At 47.6% G+C, this 15,670-nt stretch overlaps 1 protein-coding gene across 3 annotated transcripts in view; it reads right to left on the bottom strand.

Annotated features, from left to right (window-relative positions):
• Positions 1 to 15,670, bottom strand: part of GALNT17 (polypeptide N-acetylgalactosaminyltransferase 17) — a 443,347-nt gene that overhangs the window by 337,493 nt on the left and 90,184 nt on the right. For 2 of the 3 annotated variants that reach the window (XM_073792034.1, XM_073792035.1), the window contains exon 2: positions 6,362 to 6,505. The exons of the other annotated variant lie outside the window; for it this stretch is intronic. In XM_073792034.1, the coding sequence (XP_073648135.1) occupies positions 6,362 to 6,505 (144 nt within the window). The remainder of the gene's footprint in view (positions 1 to 6,361; positions 6,506 to 15,670) is intronic. 3 annotated transcript variants of the gene reach the window in all.

The raw sequence follows: 15,670 nt of genomic DNA, 5'->3' as shown, positions 1-15,670 counted from the left end.
ACAAGACCAAGGACAGCAAGTCTCTGTCCTCTGCGTGCACTTTACTTTGTTAACGTCCTTTCATACATGTGATGATGTCCATGAAGCACATTCTCTGGTTGAGATCTGACCCACAGGACAGGAGCCATTACCTGCTCTCAACTGGAGGCCATTGTCTTCGTCCGCTCAGGCTGCCATAACAGAATACCACACATTTGGGACTTCCCTGGTGGTCCAGTGGTTAACGCTCTGTGCTCCCAATGCGGGGTGGGGGGGGGCCGGTTTAATCCCTGGTCGGGGAACTAGATCCCACATGCCGCAACTAAGAAGTCCACATGCCACAGCTAAAGATCCCACATGCCGCAACTAAGACCCGGCACATCCAAAATAAATAAATAAATAAATATATTTTTTTTAAAAAAAAAAGAATACCACACACTCAGTGGCTTAAACAGGAAACAATTTCTTACAGTTCTGGAGGCTGAGAAGTCTAAGATCAAGGCACTGGAAGATTCTGTGTCTAATGAGGACCTGCTTTGTGGTTCACAGACAGCCCTCTTCTGGCCGTGTCCTCACATGGTGGAAGGGGCTAGGGAGCTCTCTAGGGCCTCTTTTATAAGGGCACTAATCCCACACATGAGGGCTCCACCCTCCTAACCTAATCACCTCTCAAAGGCCCCATCTCCAAATATTTCCACGTTAGGAATTACATTTCAACATACGAATTTGGGGGAGACACACATATTCAGCCTGTAGCAGCCGTGCAGAGCCATGGTAAACACACGGTCTCAAACTCTACCGCCCTACAAACCCTAAAATCGTGGGCAAGTGGCACAACCTCTTGTATGCATTAACGATACTTTATTAGACCCTAGTGTACAGAACTTAAAAAGAAATTTAAAGCCATCCTCCTACCTTCAAGTATCATATAATCTATTTGAAGAGAAAAGACATTCATGCATGAAACAGGAAATGGCACTCACTCATTCACGCCTGGTAGAAACAACCTGCTTCTGTTTCTTCTCACACCCCACCCCCTCCTCTCGCTCAGAGACCTGTGGCTTTGACCCCTGCTTTTGACACTTCTGGGCTTGGAATCCCCTAGGCATTCAGATTTCATCACTCTTCCTGAAAGTGGGTGCTCCCTGCTCCAGCTCTAGCCTGTGGATTCATCCTGGGTTCCCATCCTGGCCCCTCCCTCCCAGTGGGTACTGCATGCCAGGCTCGGGGTCTAAGGCAAGAGCAACATCATGAGAGGCTCCAGCCTCACGCTTGCTCCCTGTACATACACCCTGAGCGTCCATCTGCAGAAACACACCATGCCCCACCCCATGGCTTTTCAAGCCTTGCTTCTGTCTGTGTCCTTTCTGCTTCAACTGTCCTCACTCCTTCAACCTGCTTTCAACTTGGCAAACCCCTATGAATGCATCAAGACCCAGCATAAATATCATCCTCCCTTTGAAGGTTTTCCTAAGCCTCCCAAGTAGATGGTAAGGCTTTCTTCTCTCCAGGACCCTGTAGCATATGTCTGAGACCTCTCTCGAGCACTTAGCATGTTTATCTGTAATCTTTCCATTCATGCATCTATCAGCAGACTGAGAACTCCTTGGGGACAGATCCATGGCTCATTCAACCCTGGATCCTCAGAGTGCAGCTCACAGCTCAGAATACAAAAGGTGCTGTATAAGTATTTGTTGAAGAGAATCGACTTGCAAGCTAGCAATACCCAGCCTTCAGGAAAAAAATCGTACTTGAGTTAGGTCTTATCAGGCTAACACGAAACCACGGAAGAGTTCATGAAGCATAGCTCTTGGCCACAAATCAGGATGGCACTCTGGGAATTCTGAGCACCATGAACAGTTTCAGATCTGGGAAAAAGCAAATGCTTCTTGTTGACACAGACAATGTGAGTCAGCCTCCTGGCCCTTGGAGGTCCGGCCCTGTGTTCTGTATCCAGGAAGAAGTACCCAGGGGCAGCTACTTCTCCCCAAGCGACTTTTGGGTCTGAATTCCTGTTAGCTCCAGGTCAGCCCTGAATCTGGAGGGGTTGCCTTGAGGCACTCATGTCAGTTTCTGGGTGTCAGCAATGGCGGGAGGCCAGGGAGGTGGCAGAGGGAAGCAACCATCTGGGTTTACAGGTACAAAGGGCTGACACAGAGGGTCAACACAGTAGGATCAAAGGGTCACACAGGTCTTCCAAGAGTTAGACAGCCTGGCCATGCCCAGGATGGTCTGGGAGAGAATGATTCATGGAACTCGGCAGCACACAAAGCTGAACCGATAACAGTGTAATTTCCTCCTTCTGTCAAATTCCAAGTCCCCCCTAAAACTCACGGTAGAACCCACACAGGACAAGCTGAGGCTCTGACACTCCCCCCTTGGTGCTGTCCTGCTGCAGACCCATCTCCGGCTTCTCCATCATGGATGAGAAGTGACCAGGGGTGCTTTCCAGGCACCCTGAAGGAAGCAATCACTGAATACAGTTATCTTCCTGAAGCCAATGTTACGTGTCACACTAAATCCACAAATATTAGTGGAAAAGTATAGTGCAGAAGCCTTACAAAACCATATCGAATCTACAGCTTTTACACAGTAAACTGACAAGCCATTTCTATTTTCACTTCTACTTTCTCCCTCTTTGAAAAATGGGCAATAGAAGTTCTGGCTGTGCTGGGAAAATACACTTGCCTTTGGAGAAGAAAAATTCATTAGCTAATCCACCTACTTGGAGAATCTATTTCCAAGACTGAACTTTCAAGAGGTTTTATAATGGATGCCCTGACTAATGTAGGCACGAATCTGTTCCAGATGGTTAATTACTTTTTATCATTCCTTTTAATAATAGTTAAGAATAATAAGACAGGGCTTCCCTGGTGGCACAGTGGTTGAGAATCCACCTGCCGATGCAGGGGGTACGGGTTCGAGCCCTGGTCCGGGAAGATCCCACATGCCGTGGAGGAACTAAGCCCATGCGCCACAACTACTGAGCCTGCGCTCTAGAGCCCGCGAACCACAACTGCTGAGCCCATGTGCCACAAATGCTGAAGCCCATGCACCTAGAGCCTGTGCTCCCAACAAGAGAAGCCACCACAATGAGAAGTCCATGCACCGCAACGAAGAGTAGCCCCCGCTCACCACAACTAGAGAAAGCCCGCGCACAGCAACGAAGACCCAACGCAGCCAAAAATAAATAAAATAAATGAATCTATAAAATTTTAAAAAAGGGCTTCCCTGGTGGCGCAGTGGTTGAGAGTCCACCTGCCGATGCAGGGGACATGGGTTCGTGTCCTGGTCCGGGAAGATCCCACATGCCGTGGAGCAGCTGGGCCCGTGAGCCATGGCTGCTGAGCCTGCGCGTCTGAGCCTCTGCTCCACAACTGGAGAGGCCACAACGGTGAGAGGCCCACGTACCAGAAAAAAAAAAAAAAATTAAAAAAAAAGAATAATAAGACAACTGGTGTGAAAAATGAGAATGCAGAAGGAATTAAATTGAAGTATCTTGCACCCATTTCCCAAAAAAGAACAAGCTGAACTTGTGCAGACAGCCTTAAAATACCAGTTTTTAGAAATAGCACAGGTGACAAAATTGTGAGCTACATAAAAGAAATTTATTTCTATGCTAACCAAATAACGTCCCCAGAAGTGGTCAAGCAGAGGCCACTCACCCATCCAGCAGGGATGCTATAGAAGGAATTCCAGAGACGGCAGGGGTTGGGGGGCACTTTTAGACAAATCTGTCCTTTCCTGCTCTAATGGGTTCACTAGCTTCATGTTGGAAATGTACACCCCTCAGGCACAGGGCCCGAGGTGACAGGACCTCTGTTAATCAAGCTGGTTTCATCTCCCACCTCTCTTACTTCTCACTTTAACCCCCAATAATACTGAGTTACCATAATATACTGAGATACATTGAGACACAGCATGTCTCCCAGCCAGCCACCACACCTTTAGCCATTGAGGACAGAAAAATGTCACCTACCCTGTCAATAAACAAAGGATGTTGCAGCCTTCAAGGCACCAGCCACTGCAGCCGCCCTGACTGTGCTCCGTGAGGGGATTCAGGATGGAGAAAAACAAGATACTGGCCCTAGATAGTTAAGGGGCCTATCAAAGGCATGATTTCCAGGAGCCCAGACTCTTGCATCTTCCCATACATTTAGAAAAGTGCTAAATTCTTTCACTTGAGATGCCAGGTGTTCTTTAATTAACAGCAATCTTTTGATGTTCCAAGACTACCTGGGTTTTGTTGTTTGGTTTTGTTTTTGGTTTGCAACAACTCCTACAGATCCTGGCTCTTCCCTTACCTGTCCAGAACAGTCCCTCGGAGCTATCTGACAGGCTGTCTCCAGGGGTTACGTCCTCAGTATGTCCGCCAAATAAAACATAATTCTCAACGTTTAGGTTGCGCTTTTTTTTTCAGTCGACACCACGCTGCTCCCTCAACTGGGCATGCCTTCCCCAGACAATTCACCTGAAAAAGTCCTAGTCAACCTGCAAGTTTCTGGTAAAGGGCTATTTTCCCATCCTAAGCCCATCCTCACTCATCTGCAGAGGAAGAACTCTCTCTCCCCTGAACCCACAAGCAGTTACCCTGGAAGCGGACGCTTGCAATCTGCATGTCTGTCCCCCGGTGAACTGTAAACACCTCCAGGGCAGGCAGAGACTGACAGAGTTTTCCTCTTGGCATCCCCAGCCTCAGCTCCATTCTCAGCACAGGATTAATACACAATGTGCTGAATGGGTGAGTGAAATAGAAATGAATCCACTGACAGAATGTTCTTCCTTGAACATTCTGCGATTCTAGATACCTCTTCGTCGCTGCCCGCGCCTATCACAGTGGATGCTGCAGGGAATGAACTCTTCTCTGGGCAGGAGGCCACCAATATATACGTGTTCTCTTGGGGAAGCTCGGGCTCCTAAGCAGACCCAGAGGCTTCTCCTCAGATGGGCGACAGGACTTGTGATTTGGTGAGAGCAGCCCTGGTCCAGTCTCATTTCCTGTTTCCAGGAAACGCCGGTCAACATGGGGCAAGGGGCAACTCCCTTGGGCTTGGGGTTCACCCTCCATAGGCTTCACATAGGGTCCAAGGAGAGCCAGAACAATCCACAGGGCTATGGGAAGAAAACGCAGGGTCACAGTTCCATAACCAAACTCTTGGATCCAGCTGGGTTTCAGAATCAGAATTTTCGAGGTTTTAGAAAGATACTATGCTACCTTTAACTATATGATGGGCCTGGGCCAGCACCCCAGATTCACACGTGAATATCCCTGCCCTATACAGAGTAAACACAGTCACGCCAAAGGGGATACATGCATACCATAAATAGCCTTTTATTCAGCTAGGGTTAGGTTTCACCACCTTTTTAAAAATTATTATTGAAATTTTTATTTTTTTAGAGCAGTTTTAGGTTCACAGCAAAATGGAGCGGAAGGTTTCCCGTACACCCCCTACACCCACACAGGCATCACGGCCCCCACCCATGCTCAACATGCCCCACCTGTGTTACAACCAATGGACCTACACTGAACATCACTATGACCCAAAGTCCCTAGTTTCCATTAGAGTTCACTAATACAAGTGCTGGCGGTGGCATCCCTCTGGCAGGGGGATGTCACGTGTGGTAAGAAAGTGGGGGGCCCCTGATGAGCCCAGCACCTTGACAGCCTGGGGGAGGCAACAGGAACACCCCTGCTTGGATGTGATCACAGCCTCCCCTGAACATGCAGTGTACCTGTGTCCACGCAGTGAGTGTATAGATTCTAAGACATGGGTTTCACGCAACCAGCCCCCATCAAACGGGCCAGAGACTTGAAGATTTTGGCCAAGGACCTGTGCACTGCAGATGATGGCAGGAAGGCAAACACAAGGTAATAACCCAACGGGACAAAGCTGACACTTTTCCTTCAGATGGGAGCTTGTCTTCAGCCACAATACAAGGTCAAAATAGTGACAATCTGACACTGATCCAGTAAGAAAAGAAGGAAGCATCTAGAAGATGAAATACATGGGTGAAGATCCACTACCAAACGGTGACCCCTACCTTAAGAATATATTGTGCCTTGAGCTATTAGCTAAGCATAGCAGGAAGCCGTCTTACTTGAGATGACATTTCAAAATGAAACATACAGAAATCAAAGACGCATTTCCGCAATGTTTTCAGTGATATTTAACATGTACTAGACACAATCCAAGTGCCTTCTAAATTTTCTTCCAACCAAATGTAAACACCTTGACTCTTCTAAGGTTTCTTACTTGATTGGAAAAGGTAGCGAAGCCACGTGGGAGAGATGTCCGTGCTCCCGATCGCACCAAAACTAGCTGAACCATAACACGCTACACAAACGGCCGCAAATTAAACACATCCCTTTGTCAGCAAATACCTTTGGAAAAATGTATGAAAAACATCGGTGACAATCTGAAGGGAGAAATGTGCAAAGATTCACACAGTGTGGAGGCTGGCTTTGCGCTCTGGGGTGATGGTTTCACACCGCGGTTCAGTCTGTGGCATTTGCTAGGTTCCATATCTGTAATGACACACATAAAGTGCATTTTTTTTGTGAGTCGGTTAACGGAAGATTTACAGTAAATTCATGTTCGGAGCTGAACGGCTTCTTAAATGAGAATATTGTTCCAGAGAGAAACTGTCTGAATGTAGCCCCTGATGCAGTGGCTGCTCTGCCTGAATCAAAGCAGGGTTTGGGGGACAAAGGAGCAGAGCTAGCAGCCCAGAGAAATTCATTCACTCCATCATCCCTGGCAAGTGATCGTAGCAAGAGGCACCAAAGGCTTCAGGATGTCAAGCGTAAAAACACAAGATATTTAAGATGCAGTTGCATCTTCACCAAGCTTTGTGAATAAGATGGGCAGTGACCTCTATCTTCTGAGACACTCAGAAGTTTGCTGGTTACCCAGTGTCAAAGAACTTTAGAAGAGTTGCAAATATAAAAATATATTATGCAGGACTTCCCTGGTGGCGCAGTGGTTATGAATCCCCCTGTCAATGTAGGGAACACGGGTTCAAGCCCTGGTCTGGGAAGATCCCACATGCCGTGGAGCAACTAAACCCGTGTGCCACAACTACCGAGCCTGTGCTCTAGAGCCCGCGAGCCACAACTACTAAGCCCACGTGCCACAGCTACTGAGCCCACGTGCCACAACTACTGAAGCCTGTGCACCTACAGCCTGTGCTCCGCAACAGGAGAAGCCACCACAATGAGAAGGCGCACCGCAACGAAGAGTAGCCCCCACTCACCACAACTAGAGAAAGCCCGCGTGCAGCAACAAAGACCCAACACAGCCAAAAATTAATTAATTTTTTAAAATAAATAAAGATTAAATAAAATTTAAAAATCTAACTTTAAAAATATATATATTATTCTTTTTTTTTAAGTTCAAAATTTGATGACCTATTCTTGGATGACAGGTGACTATCAAGAGCTATGGCATCCAGCAGAGATTTTCAGGAAGAACAAACATATTTAATTTGTTCCTTCAAGGTAAAGATGACATTTTAACAATGAATAAGAAAGCAATGCTTCCAAAAAACGGTACTAGTGGAGAGGCATTTTGAAAACGGACGTTTAGAAACATTTCCATGATTAATGATTTGTGGCCCAAAGCCCTGTAATTTGATTTATAAAAACATATCTGCACACTTCAAAAACTTGCAAACAGATTTGTCTAGTCTTTTAAAGATCTTCCAAACGAAGAATTACGGCAGGTTTTGAACCCATTCGTCAAAAATGTGGCACCCTTCAGTTAGTTTACAAGAACAAGTGGCTGACATCATGAGAAATGGAAATTTACTTGCTGAATTTCAACAAAAACATTTGCATAATTCATGGATGGGACTGAAAAATAAGAGTCATAATTTAGGAAGCACCGCCGTCTGTGAACTTCCACTTGGCTCTACACGTCTTCTCAAGGTACCTTTTCAGCTACTGAGACCAAGAATAAGTGAATTAAAATCAGACATTTGAATTACTGTATCACAAAGTACTAAATCAAGATTTTTGAAATTAATAAAACATACCCACTCACACCACTCTGACTGAAAATAGGACTAGTCATGATATTTTAATGAGAACAAAAAGGTCTCCTAGGCTAGTAAATAAAACTTTATGACAACTATTTTTTTTAATAAATTTATTTTATTTATTTAGTTAGTTTTGGCTGCGCGCGGGCTTTCTCTAGTTGCGGCGAGCAGGGGTTCCTCTTCGTTGCAGTGCGCAGGCTTCTCATTGTGGTGGCTTCTCTTGTTGCGGAGCACGGTTTCTAGGCACGTGGGCTCAGTAGTTGTGGCTCCCGGGCTCTAAAGTGCAGGCTCAGTAGTTGTGGCGCACGGGCTTAGCTGCTCCCCAGCATGTGGGATCTTCCCCGACCAGGGCTCCAGTCTGCGTCCCCTGCGTTGGCAGGCAGATTCTCAACCACAGCACCACGGAAGCCCCAAAACTTTTTTTTTTCCCAAAAGCTATTTTTTAAACACTGCTTATTTCATCTTATCATCTCATGCTTTTACATATGATCCACCAGTACTGTGATCCACGCACATCATTTATAAGTAAACAAATACACAGGTATTAGAGGGTGTGCTCAAAATTTTTCACCAATAGGGGTAAAAAAATTTTTTAAATGAGAGATCACCATCCATTGAATGGGGAGACCAACCACATTAACTCACCAACTTCAGGAGAGAAAAAATAAATATGAAAATGCTTTGAAAGAAGGAAGGAGTACCAAAGAGAGGCAAAGCATTATAAACAGAGAGATCTAACTAGAGGGAGCTGTTGCTTCTGACCTAGCTGGTCAAAACTCAGTGTTCTTTTGGCCTCATCCAGGCTTAAAGTATCCAGTGTTCACTATAACAAGGCTTTGTTGAACAAAGGCAATAGCTTAAATATCATTGCAGGAGGTACGTTTACCCCACATAAGAAAGAAAATCTGTAACAGATGCTGTTATTTAAAGATGGACCTTAAGAATTCATGAAAAGGGCTTCCTTGGTGGCGCAGTGGCTGGGAATCCGCCTGCCAATTCAGGGGACAGGTTCGAGCCCTGGTCTGGGAAGATCCCACACGCCACAGAGCAACTAAGCCCGTGCGCTACAACTACTGAACCTGTGCTCTAGAGCCCACGAGGCATAAATACTGAGCCCACGTGCCCCAACTACTGAAGCCCGTGTGCCTAGACCCCGTGCTCCTCAACAAGAGAAGCCACCGCAATGAGAAGCCCTCGCTCCACAACGAAGAGTGGCCCCCCTCGCCGCAACTAGAGGAAGCCTGTGCGCAGCAACAAAGACCCAACGCAGCCAAAAATAAATGAAGAAATAAATCTATTAAAAAGAGAATTCATGAAGAGAGGACAGGTATCTGGAAATATTATCTGGAAGGTTTACTCACCATCTACATGAACCTCAAGGTACCCATTCTACTTCTGTTATTTTTTTCTTACTACTTTATTATACAAACGTTATAATGAGGATGGTGGTTAGCAGCTACTGTTTACTGCATTTACTAAATCTCAGGCCCGAAGGGAGCACACATGACCTCTACTCTCACGACACATTTAGAAAGTGCCAGGAAAGCAGAGGTGAAAGACACCTGATGAGGAAGGAGGCAGGTGAGGGTGCTGCCGTTGCAGTCAAACCACTCAAATCACGTGGGTTTGGAAGCCCAAACCTGCTCTCAGTGACCCACATAGGACAAGCCCAAGCTCTCCTGCCTGTCTGTAAGTACCTAGCCCAGGGGCATGGGGAAGTCTGCAAGAATGGATGGACGGGCCAAGAACAGAGCCTAGAGGGAGATAAGGGGGTAATATCAAGTATTATTGTACAGATGACAAAATGGATGTGATTCCATGACAAAATCAGGATTTGACCTTTAGCAGCAATAATGAAGATACCTAAAAAAGGAAAAACAAGCACTCCTGTTTTCACCCCATGAATCCATCAAACATGCTCATTTTCTGCACGTTCCTTCCAGGCCCTATTCATGTGTATATATCTTTATTTTATACATTAATCATAGCTCAGACAGCATCTTACATTACGCTTATTTTCACTTACTTATATCATAAAAGGTTGCTATTTCAGATAGATGTATACTTCTACATGGTGTTCATAATTATAATCCTAATGAATGCATGATACTCTGTGATTCAATACACCACCATTTCAACGACCATTCCATTCCCGTTGGCCTTTTAGGTGGCTTCCAAATTCTTAATATTGAAAGCAATGAGGCAATCAGCATTTTTACGCATGTGGTACCTTTTTTTCTCTCTCAGATTGATTGCCTTCAGATAAATTCCCAGAAGGGAGAGTACTAGTTCAGAAGGTATGAAATATTTGTGTGGCTCACGAGATGCACTTCCAAATGGCTTTCCCAAAGTGTAACTCTAAATCTACAAGGCCACCAGAGAGCTGGGAGCCATGGGTCCAGGCAAAACCTTCACTATAGCGGGAGCAAGTATTTCTTGGGAAAAAATTCTCCTCTCCGTAGATTTCACAATTCATGCTAGCCTTCTCCTGTTGGTTTCCTCTGGGTTTTGGGTGGGGGGGGGGGGGGGGGTTGTGGTACGCGGGCCTCTCACTGCTGTGGCCTCTCCCATTGCGGAGCACAGGCTCCGGACGCGCAGGCTCAACAGCCATGGCTCACAGGCCCAGCCGCTCCGCGGCACGTGGGATCCTCCCAGACCGGGGCACGAACCCGTGTCCCCTGCATCGACAGGCGGACTCTCAACCGCTGCGCCACCAGGGAAGCCCCTCCTCTGTTTTTATTGAGTGTTTTCTGCCCTTTTATTTTTCTCAATTTTTTTCATCTCCAGAAAACTAATTTGAAATACCAATTTACACACAGACCTCCCTTTAATTATCTCTAGCCTCTGCCCATCAGAGAGCCAGAACATCTGAACACCCAACCAGTCCAGTCCCCAGTATCCACAGAACTATTCACAGAGACTTGGAACTAGGAGCAGCACACAAGCCTGGGGTGCCTTCAGAGCCCCCAGTTTTTCCTGGCAAAATAGTGTTTCTCCAACTGCACCCAGCCTGGCACCCTATGTTCTCCTGCCTGCCTCTTCCTTTCCAAGCAGCCCAAAGACAACAGATCTGCTTGGAGTGTCACTGTTAACGTGGACAACTTCAGACCCTTGCCCTCCTTTGTATCTTGGGTGACAGGCAGTGCAAAGGAAAAACGGCACAACAGTCTGCCTCCCAAAATCAATGGTTTTTAAAACAGCCCATCTTGGGGTTTCCCTGGTGGCGCAGTGGTTGAGAGTCCGCCTGTCAATGCGGGGGACACGGGTTCGAGCCCTGGTCCGGGAGGATCCCACATGCCGCGGAGCAACTGGGCCCATGGGACACAACTGCTGAGCCTGTGCTCTGGAGCCTGTGAGCCATGGCTACTGAAGCCCGCACGCCTAGATCCCGTGCTCTGCAGCGGCCCCGCGATGAGAGGCACGCGCATCGCAACGAGGAGTAGCCCCCGCTCACCGCAACTAGTGAAAGCCTTCGCGCAGCAACGAAGACCCAACGCAGCCAAAATTTAATTAATCAATTTAAAAATAAAATAACACAGCCCATCTTTTCAGCACACACTCTTACCATGGCTGCCACAGAATCGTCCCGATTCTTACGCAATGTGTATTCAGTTAGAAAAAACTACAGATCACAATCACATGATTTGTAGGCTGTGACAAAGGTTCCACACAGTTGGTGGGTAGAAGACCAGGGTGACTGGATGCCCATGATTGGAATGTAATTACTGAATGGCTTGTTGTCTATGACTCAGTAAACAACACAAATACCATGGGGAATTTGGGAATGTCTAGGGTGGGGCTATGTAACACAGATCAATTGCTTTTCCTTAGAAATACCTATTTCTTCGTGTTGGGGGGGGGGGGGCTTCCCAATAGATGGATGAGTTTTTTGGTTGATTTCTAATCCAAGTTTTGGCAATGTGAGGCATCCCACTGGCTGTCTTCATTCTGAGATCTTCATTCCCACAAAGCTTGTGCCATCTCTCTTTTATTCATCACCCCAAGCCTAAGAGTTACATCCTTGAGGATAACTTCCATCATCCCCATTTTACAGAGGGGGACAAGGAGGCTGAATAATGTACTCAACATCACACAGCTAATAAAGGGCAGGAGGAAGGTTCACACTTAAGTCTGTGTGACTCCAAACGTCAGCTCCTGACCACCAACCTCTCTGTCTCTCTTAGAAGAATCAATGAGCCCCAGAACGGGATGCGAAGGTGTTAGAACACTAAGTGCTGGGAACAGCTGACGGTGCCTTGGCACTTAGTCAAAGCCAGAATGACAATGACGAGCTTTTCCATGATGACGGCAGACCCATGGTGAGGCCGAACGAGAGGGAGCAGAGAAGGGTGCACTGATCTAGAACAGTTCAGAGGATGCCCACACAGCCAAGAGAAATCTGTACTGAACAGGGATGGGCATCGAGTGGTGAAGGCTGGACCCTGGGGCAGGGCGGGGGAGAAGGGGGCCAGGAGATTCAAGGAAGAGACTAGATTGCAGACCAAAGGTGGAGGCTCAGGAAAACACACAGGACTGTCCTAAATGAGACGGAGACAGCACCTTCTGGGGCCAGAAGCATATAGGACATGGCTGTGCCCTGCCCACAAGCCTTCCACCTCTCCCACCTTCAGGGGAAACGGCTCTAACAAGGCAGCAACTGCTGCGGTGTCCTTTCTCTACCTGCCCAGAGCCCAAGGTTGGCCCCTGCACTGTTCTCTTACTCTCATTTCCACTCCCAAGCATCCCTGGCCCTCCAGGGTACCACCCAGCCCATGGATCAAAGCTGAAATCCACCCTCTCCAGGCCTGTATCACCAGGGACACACATATCATGTGGAATGCCCCTACAACTGAGTTTTGAAGCCCTAGTACCTCAGGTGGGCACCGTGATCAGCCCTCACACAGGTCTTTAAGGCTCCCTTTCCCTCACCCGTCACAACTATTGCAAATCATCACCACGTGACTCCAGCTGCTTGTTTAAAGTTCACCCCAGTGCTTGGCACACACCCTTGCCTCCTACCTCATTGATTCCACCAAGCTTATCTCCCTGGGCTTCTGGATGGAAAAGATTTGCTAGGGCTTCACAGCAAATCCCCTTCGGCACGTCTTCTCTCCCTCCCTCCCTCTGGTCGCAAAGGATGAAATGGCTCTCCCATCTGTTCATCGTCAAGTGGCCCAATTTCATTCTCGCTGCCCTCCCCACTCTCCGCAGACAACGCTCTCTCAGCCACGCCTTCTCTGCCCTGCAACTTCACCTGTTCCCTCAGTCTGAACTCTCTTAGCTGCTAAATCTGTTCAAGTCCCTCACATCCTAATGACAGGCACAGCAAACGCTTCCTGTAACCCCGCACCTCCAACTCTCTTCTGCTCACGTCTCCATCCATCAGCTCCCTTTCCCCATCTTCCCACTTCCACCTGGCTGCCACCCCTCACTCAGAGGCCAAGGACACCCATGCCCTCTGAATCGTCAAGCCCAATAGAGATGCTTCAGTCCTGACATTAATGCACGTTTTTCACTTTTACATGAGTTCGGACACTGTTTATCACTACCTCCCTGAAAAACCTGCCCCCCAATGTATCGTTTGGAGAGGGCTCGAAGGGGAAAATAAGAGCAAAGGTGGAAATTGGTACTATTAAGACTGCCCCATGGGCTTCCCTGGTGGCGTAGTGGTTGAGAGTCCGCCTGCCGATGCAGGGGACGCGGGTGCGTGCCCCGGTCCGGGAAGATCCCACATGCCGCGGAGCGGCGGGGCCCGTGAGCCATGGCCGCTGAGCCTGCACGTCCGGAGCCTGTGCTCTGCAACGGGAGAGGCCACAACAGTGAGAGGCCCGCGTACCGCAAAAAAAAAAAAAAAAGACTGCCCCATAATGTGTTGCATCATCAAGCTGGGAGCTAAAAGGACCAAGAATGAATGATGTGCAGAAATTGATGCCAGTGATGGGTGGACTAGAGAGATGATCTAGAAGATTCTTTCCAACTCTAAGATTCTAATGGCTTAAGTGGTTGGAGGTGACAGACTGAAGAAGGAAGGCAGAGTTCGTCTGCAGCGGTTGTCTTTACCTAGGGTGGTGACTTGTCCAACCCCATAATTCAGTGAACCCTGGGTACCTTCTCCAGGCATCCCGGGAGATATAAAGGGTAGGAGTTAGGATACTGTACTTGTGCTGTGTGTGATGGAGACTGGAAATGACGCTGGTGGAAGCAAGGCAGGTGGCCGTCTTGCTTTGCTCTTCCCCACCATGCCTAGCTTGTCACCCTCTTCCTTGTGGTCCAAGGTGGCTCAAAACTACATCTGCACTCCAGCCAGCGGTAAGGGGGGAGGGGAAGAGGAACGCATTGTCCTTCACTTTAAGGGCAAGTGTGGCAACAGCACACGGTACTTCTGTGCACATCCTGTTAGTTCCTATCCCTGTGACTACACCGCAAGGGAGGCTGGAAAATGGAGTGCTCTTCTGGGTGGCTGTGTAGACAGCCGTAACATCTCTACCCAGGGAAGATGGGGAGCTCAGAAGTGGGGCTGGGGGCGGGGGGGTGGGCAACACACAGTCCTCGTCACAAAGGGTGAAGGACACAAAAGAAGCTTGCTGTCTCTCCCCAAAGAGCTGACTTACCCAAACCACTCTCCCATCAGAGCCCTGCCCAGATCGGCCAAACGAAGGAGGAGAGAAAAAACAAGCAGACAAAGGGTCACCCAAGGGCGTTAGTCTCCTTGGGAATGTTTAACTTTGGGAATATGCTACATATATTGGCAAAACAAGCCACTTTCCAAGATCCTACGGACAAGCTGGGAGCCAGGGAAACAGAACGACCAGATTTCCCAAATGCCGCTAGAAAATATACGTGATATCTGAGATATGTCTTATCTAAATACAATTGACAACCCCTCCAGTCTGAGCTGAGGCGGCTGGGGCAACACATGTATCTCTGTCTATTTCTGGCTCTTCCCCGGGCACCGCCAAGTAGCCACTTGGTAAGAATTTGAAAGAATAAGCGCGCTTTCAATGCTCCGTGCTCTAAGGAAAGCAGTGGGAAATGTCGTTTCTGCGTAACTGTGAGGCATTCTTTTATTTCAATGTGTCCAAGGTCCCTTAAAACACCCAAATTTAAGAAAACTGAGTTCTAACTCCCAGCGACTCCAATGTAATATAGGACAAAGATGACAGCGTATTTTTCATAAACTCCACAAACCACCACCTCCTCTGACTCCAAAGCCACTCATCACTTTGTTCTTGAAGAGTAATAACATAAAAATAATTCTCCCAGCTGCACTCAGTGTCTCCTAAATGGATCGCTTAAATTTCACAGTGTAATCTAGTAATGTTATTTTTAAACCTGTTTGCAGAGCCTCATCACGTGGTCCAGCTTGTCTGTATCCTTAGTCTGGGGCCTGGGGTGAAAAAAGAAAAAAAATCCTGGGAGTGGTTTGGCTGCGCTGCTTCCAACAGGCAGTCTTGTTTCTTTTTGAATAAAAGGAGGTGGAGTTAAGACGTCACTGGGCCTTCTTGGTAACGCTACTTTGCAGGGGCCCTTGTTCAGGGAGAGAAGACTTCTGTATTAGCTAGCTATCATCGCATACAAGATTACTCCAACATGTAGTGGCTTGAATAGCATTTATCATCGCACAGTTTCTAAGAGTCGGAAATCTGGGCACAGC

Source organism: Tursiops truncatus, chromosome 15 (genome assembly GCF_011762595.2).
Source record: "Tursiops truncatus isolate mTurTru1 chromosome 15, mTurTru1.mat.Y, whole genome shotgun sequence".
In the NCBI taxonomy this organism is placed as follows: domain Eukaryota; kingdom Metazoa; phylum Chordata; class Mammalia; order Artiodactyla; family Delphinidae; genus Tursiops; species Tursiops truncatus.
The sequence above is the reverse complement of the archived record's forward strand: the minus strand, read 5'-3'. Positions and strand labels throughout refer to the sequence as shown.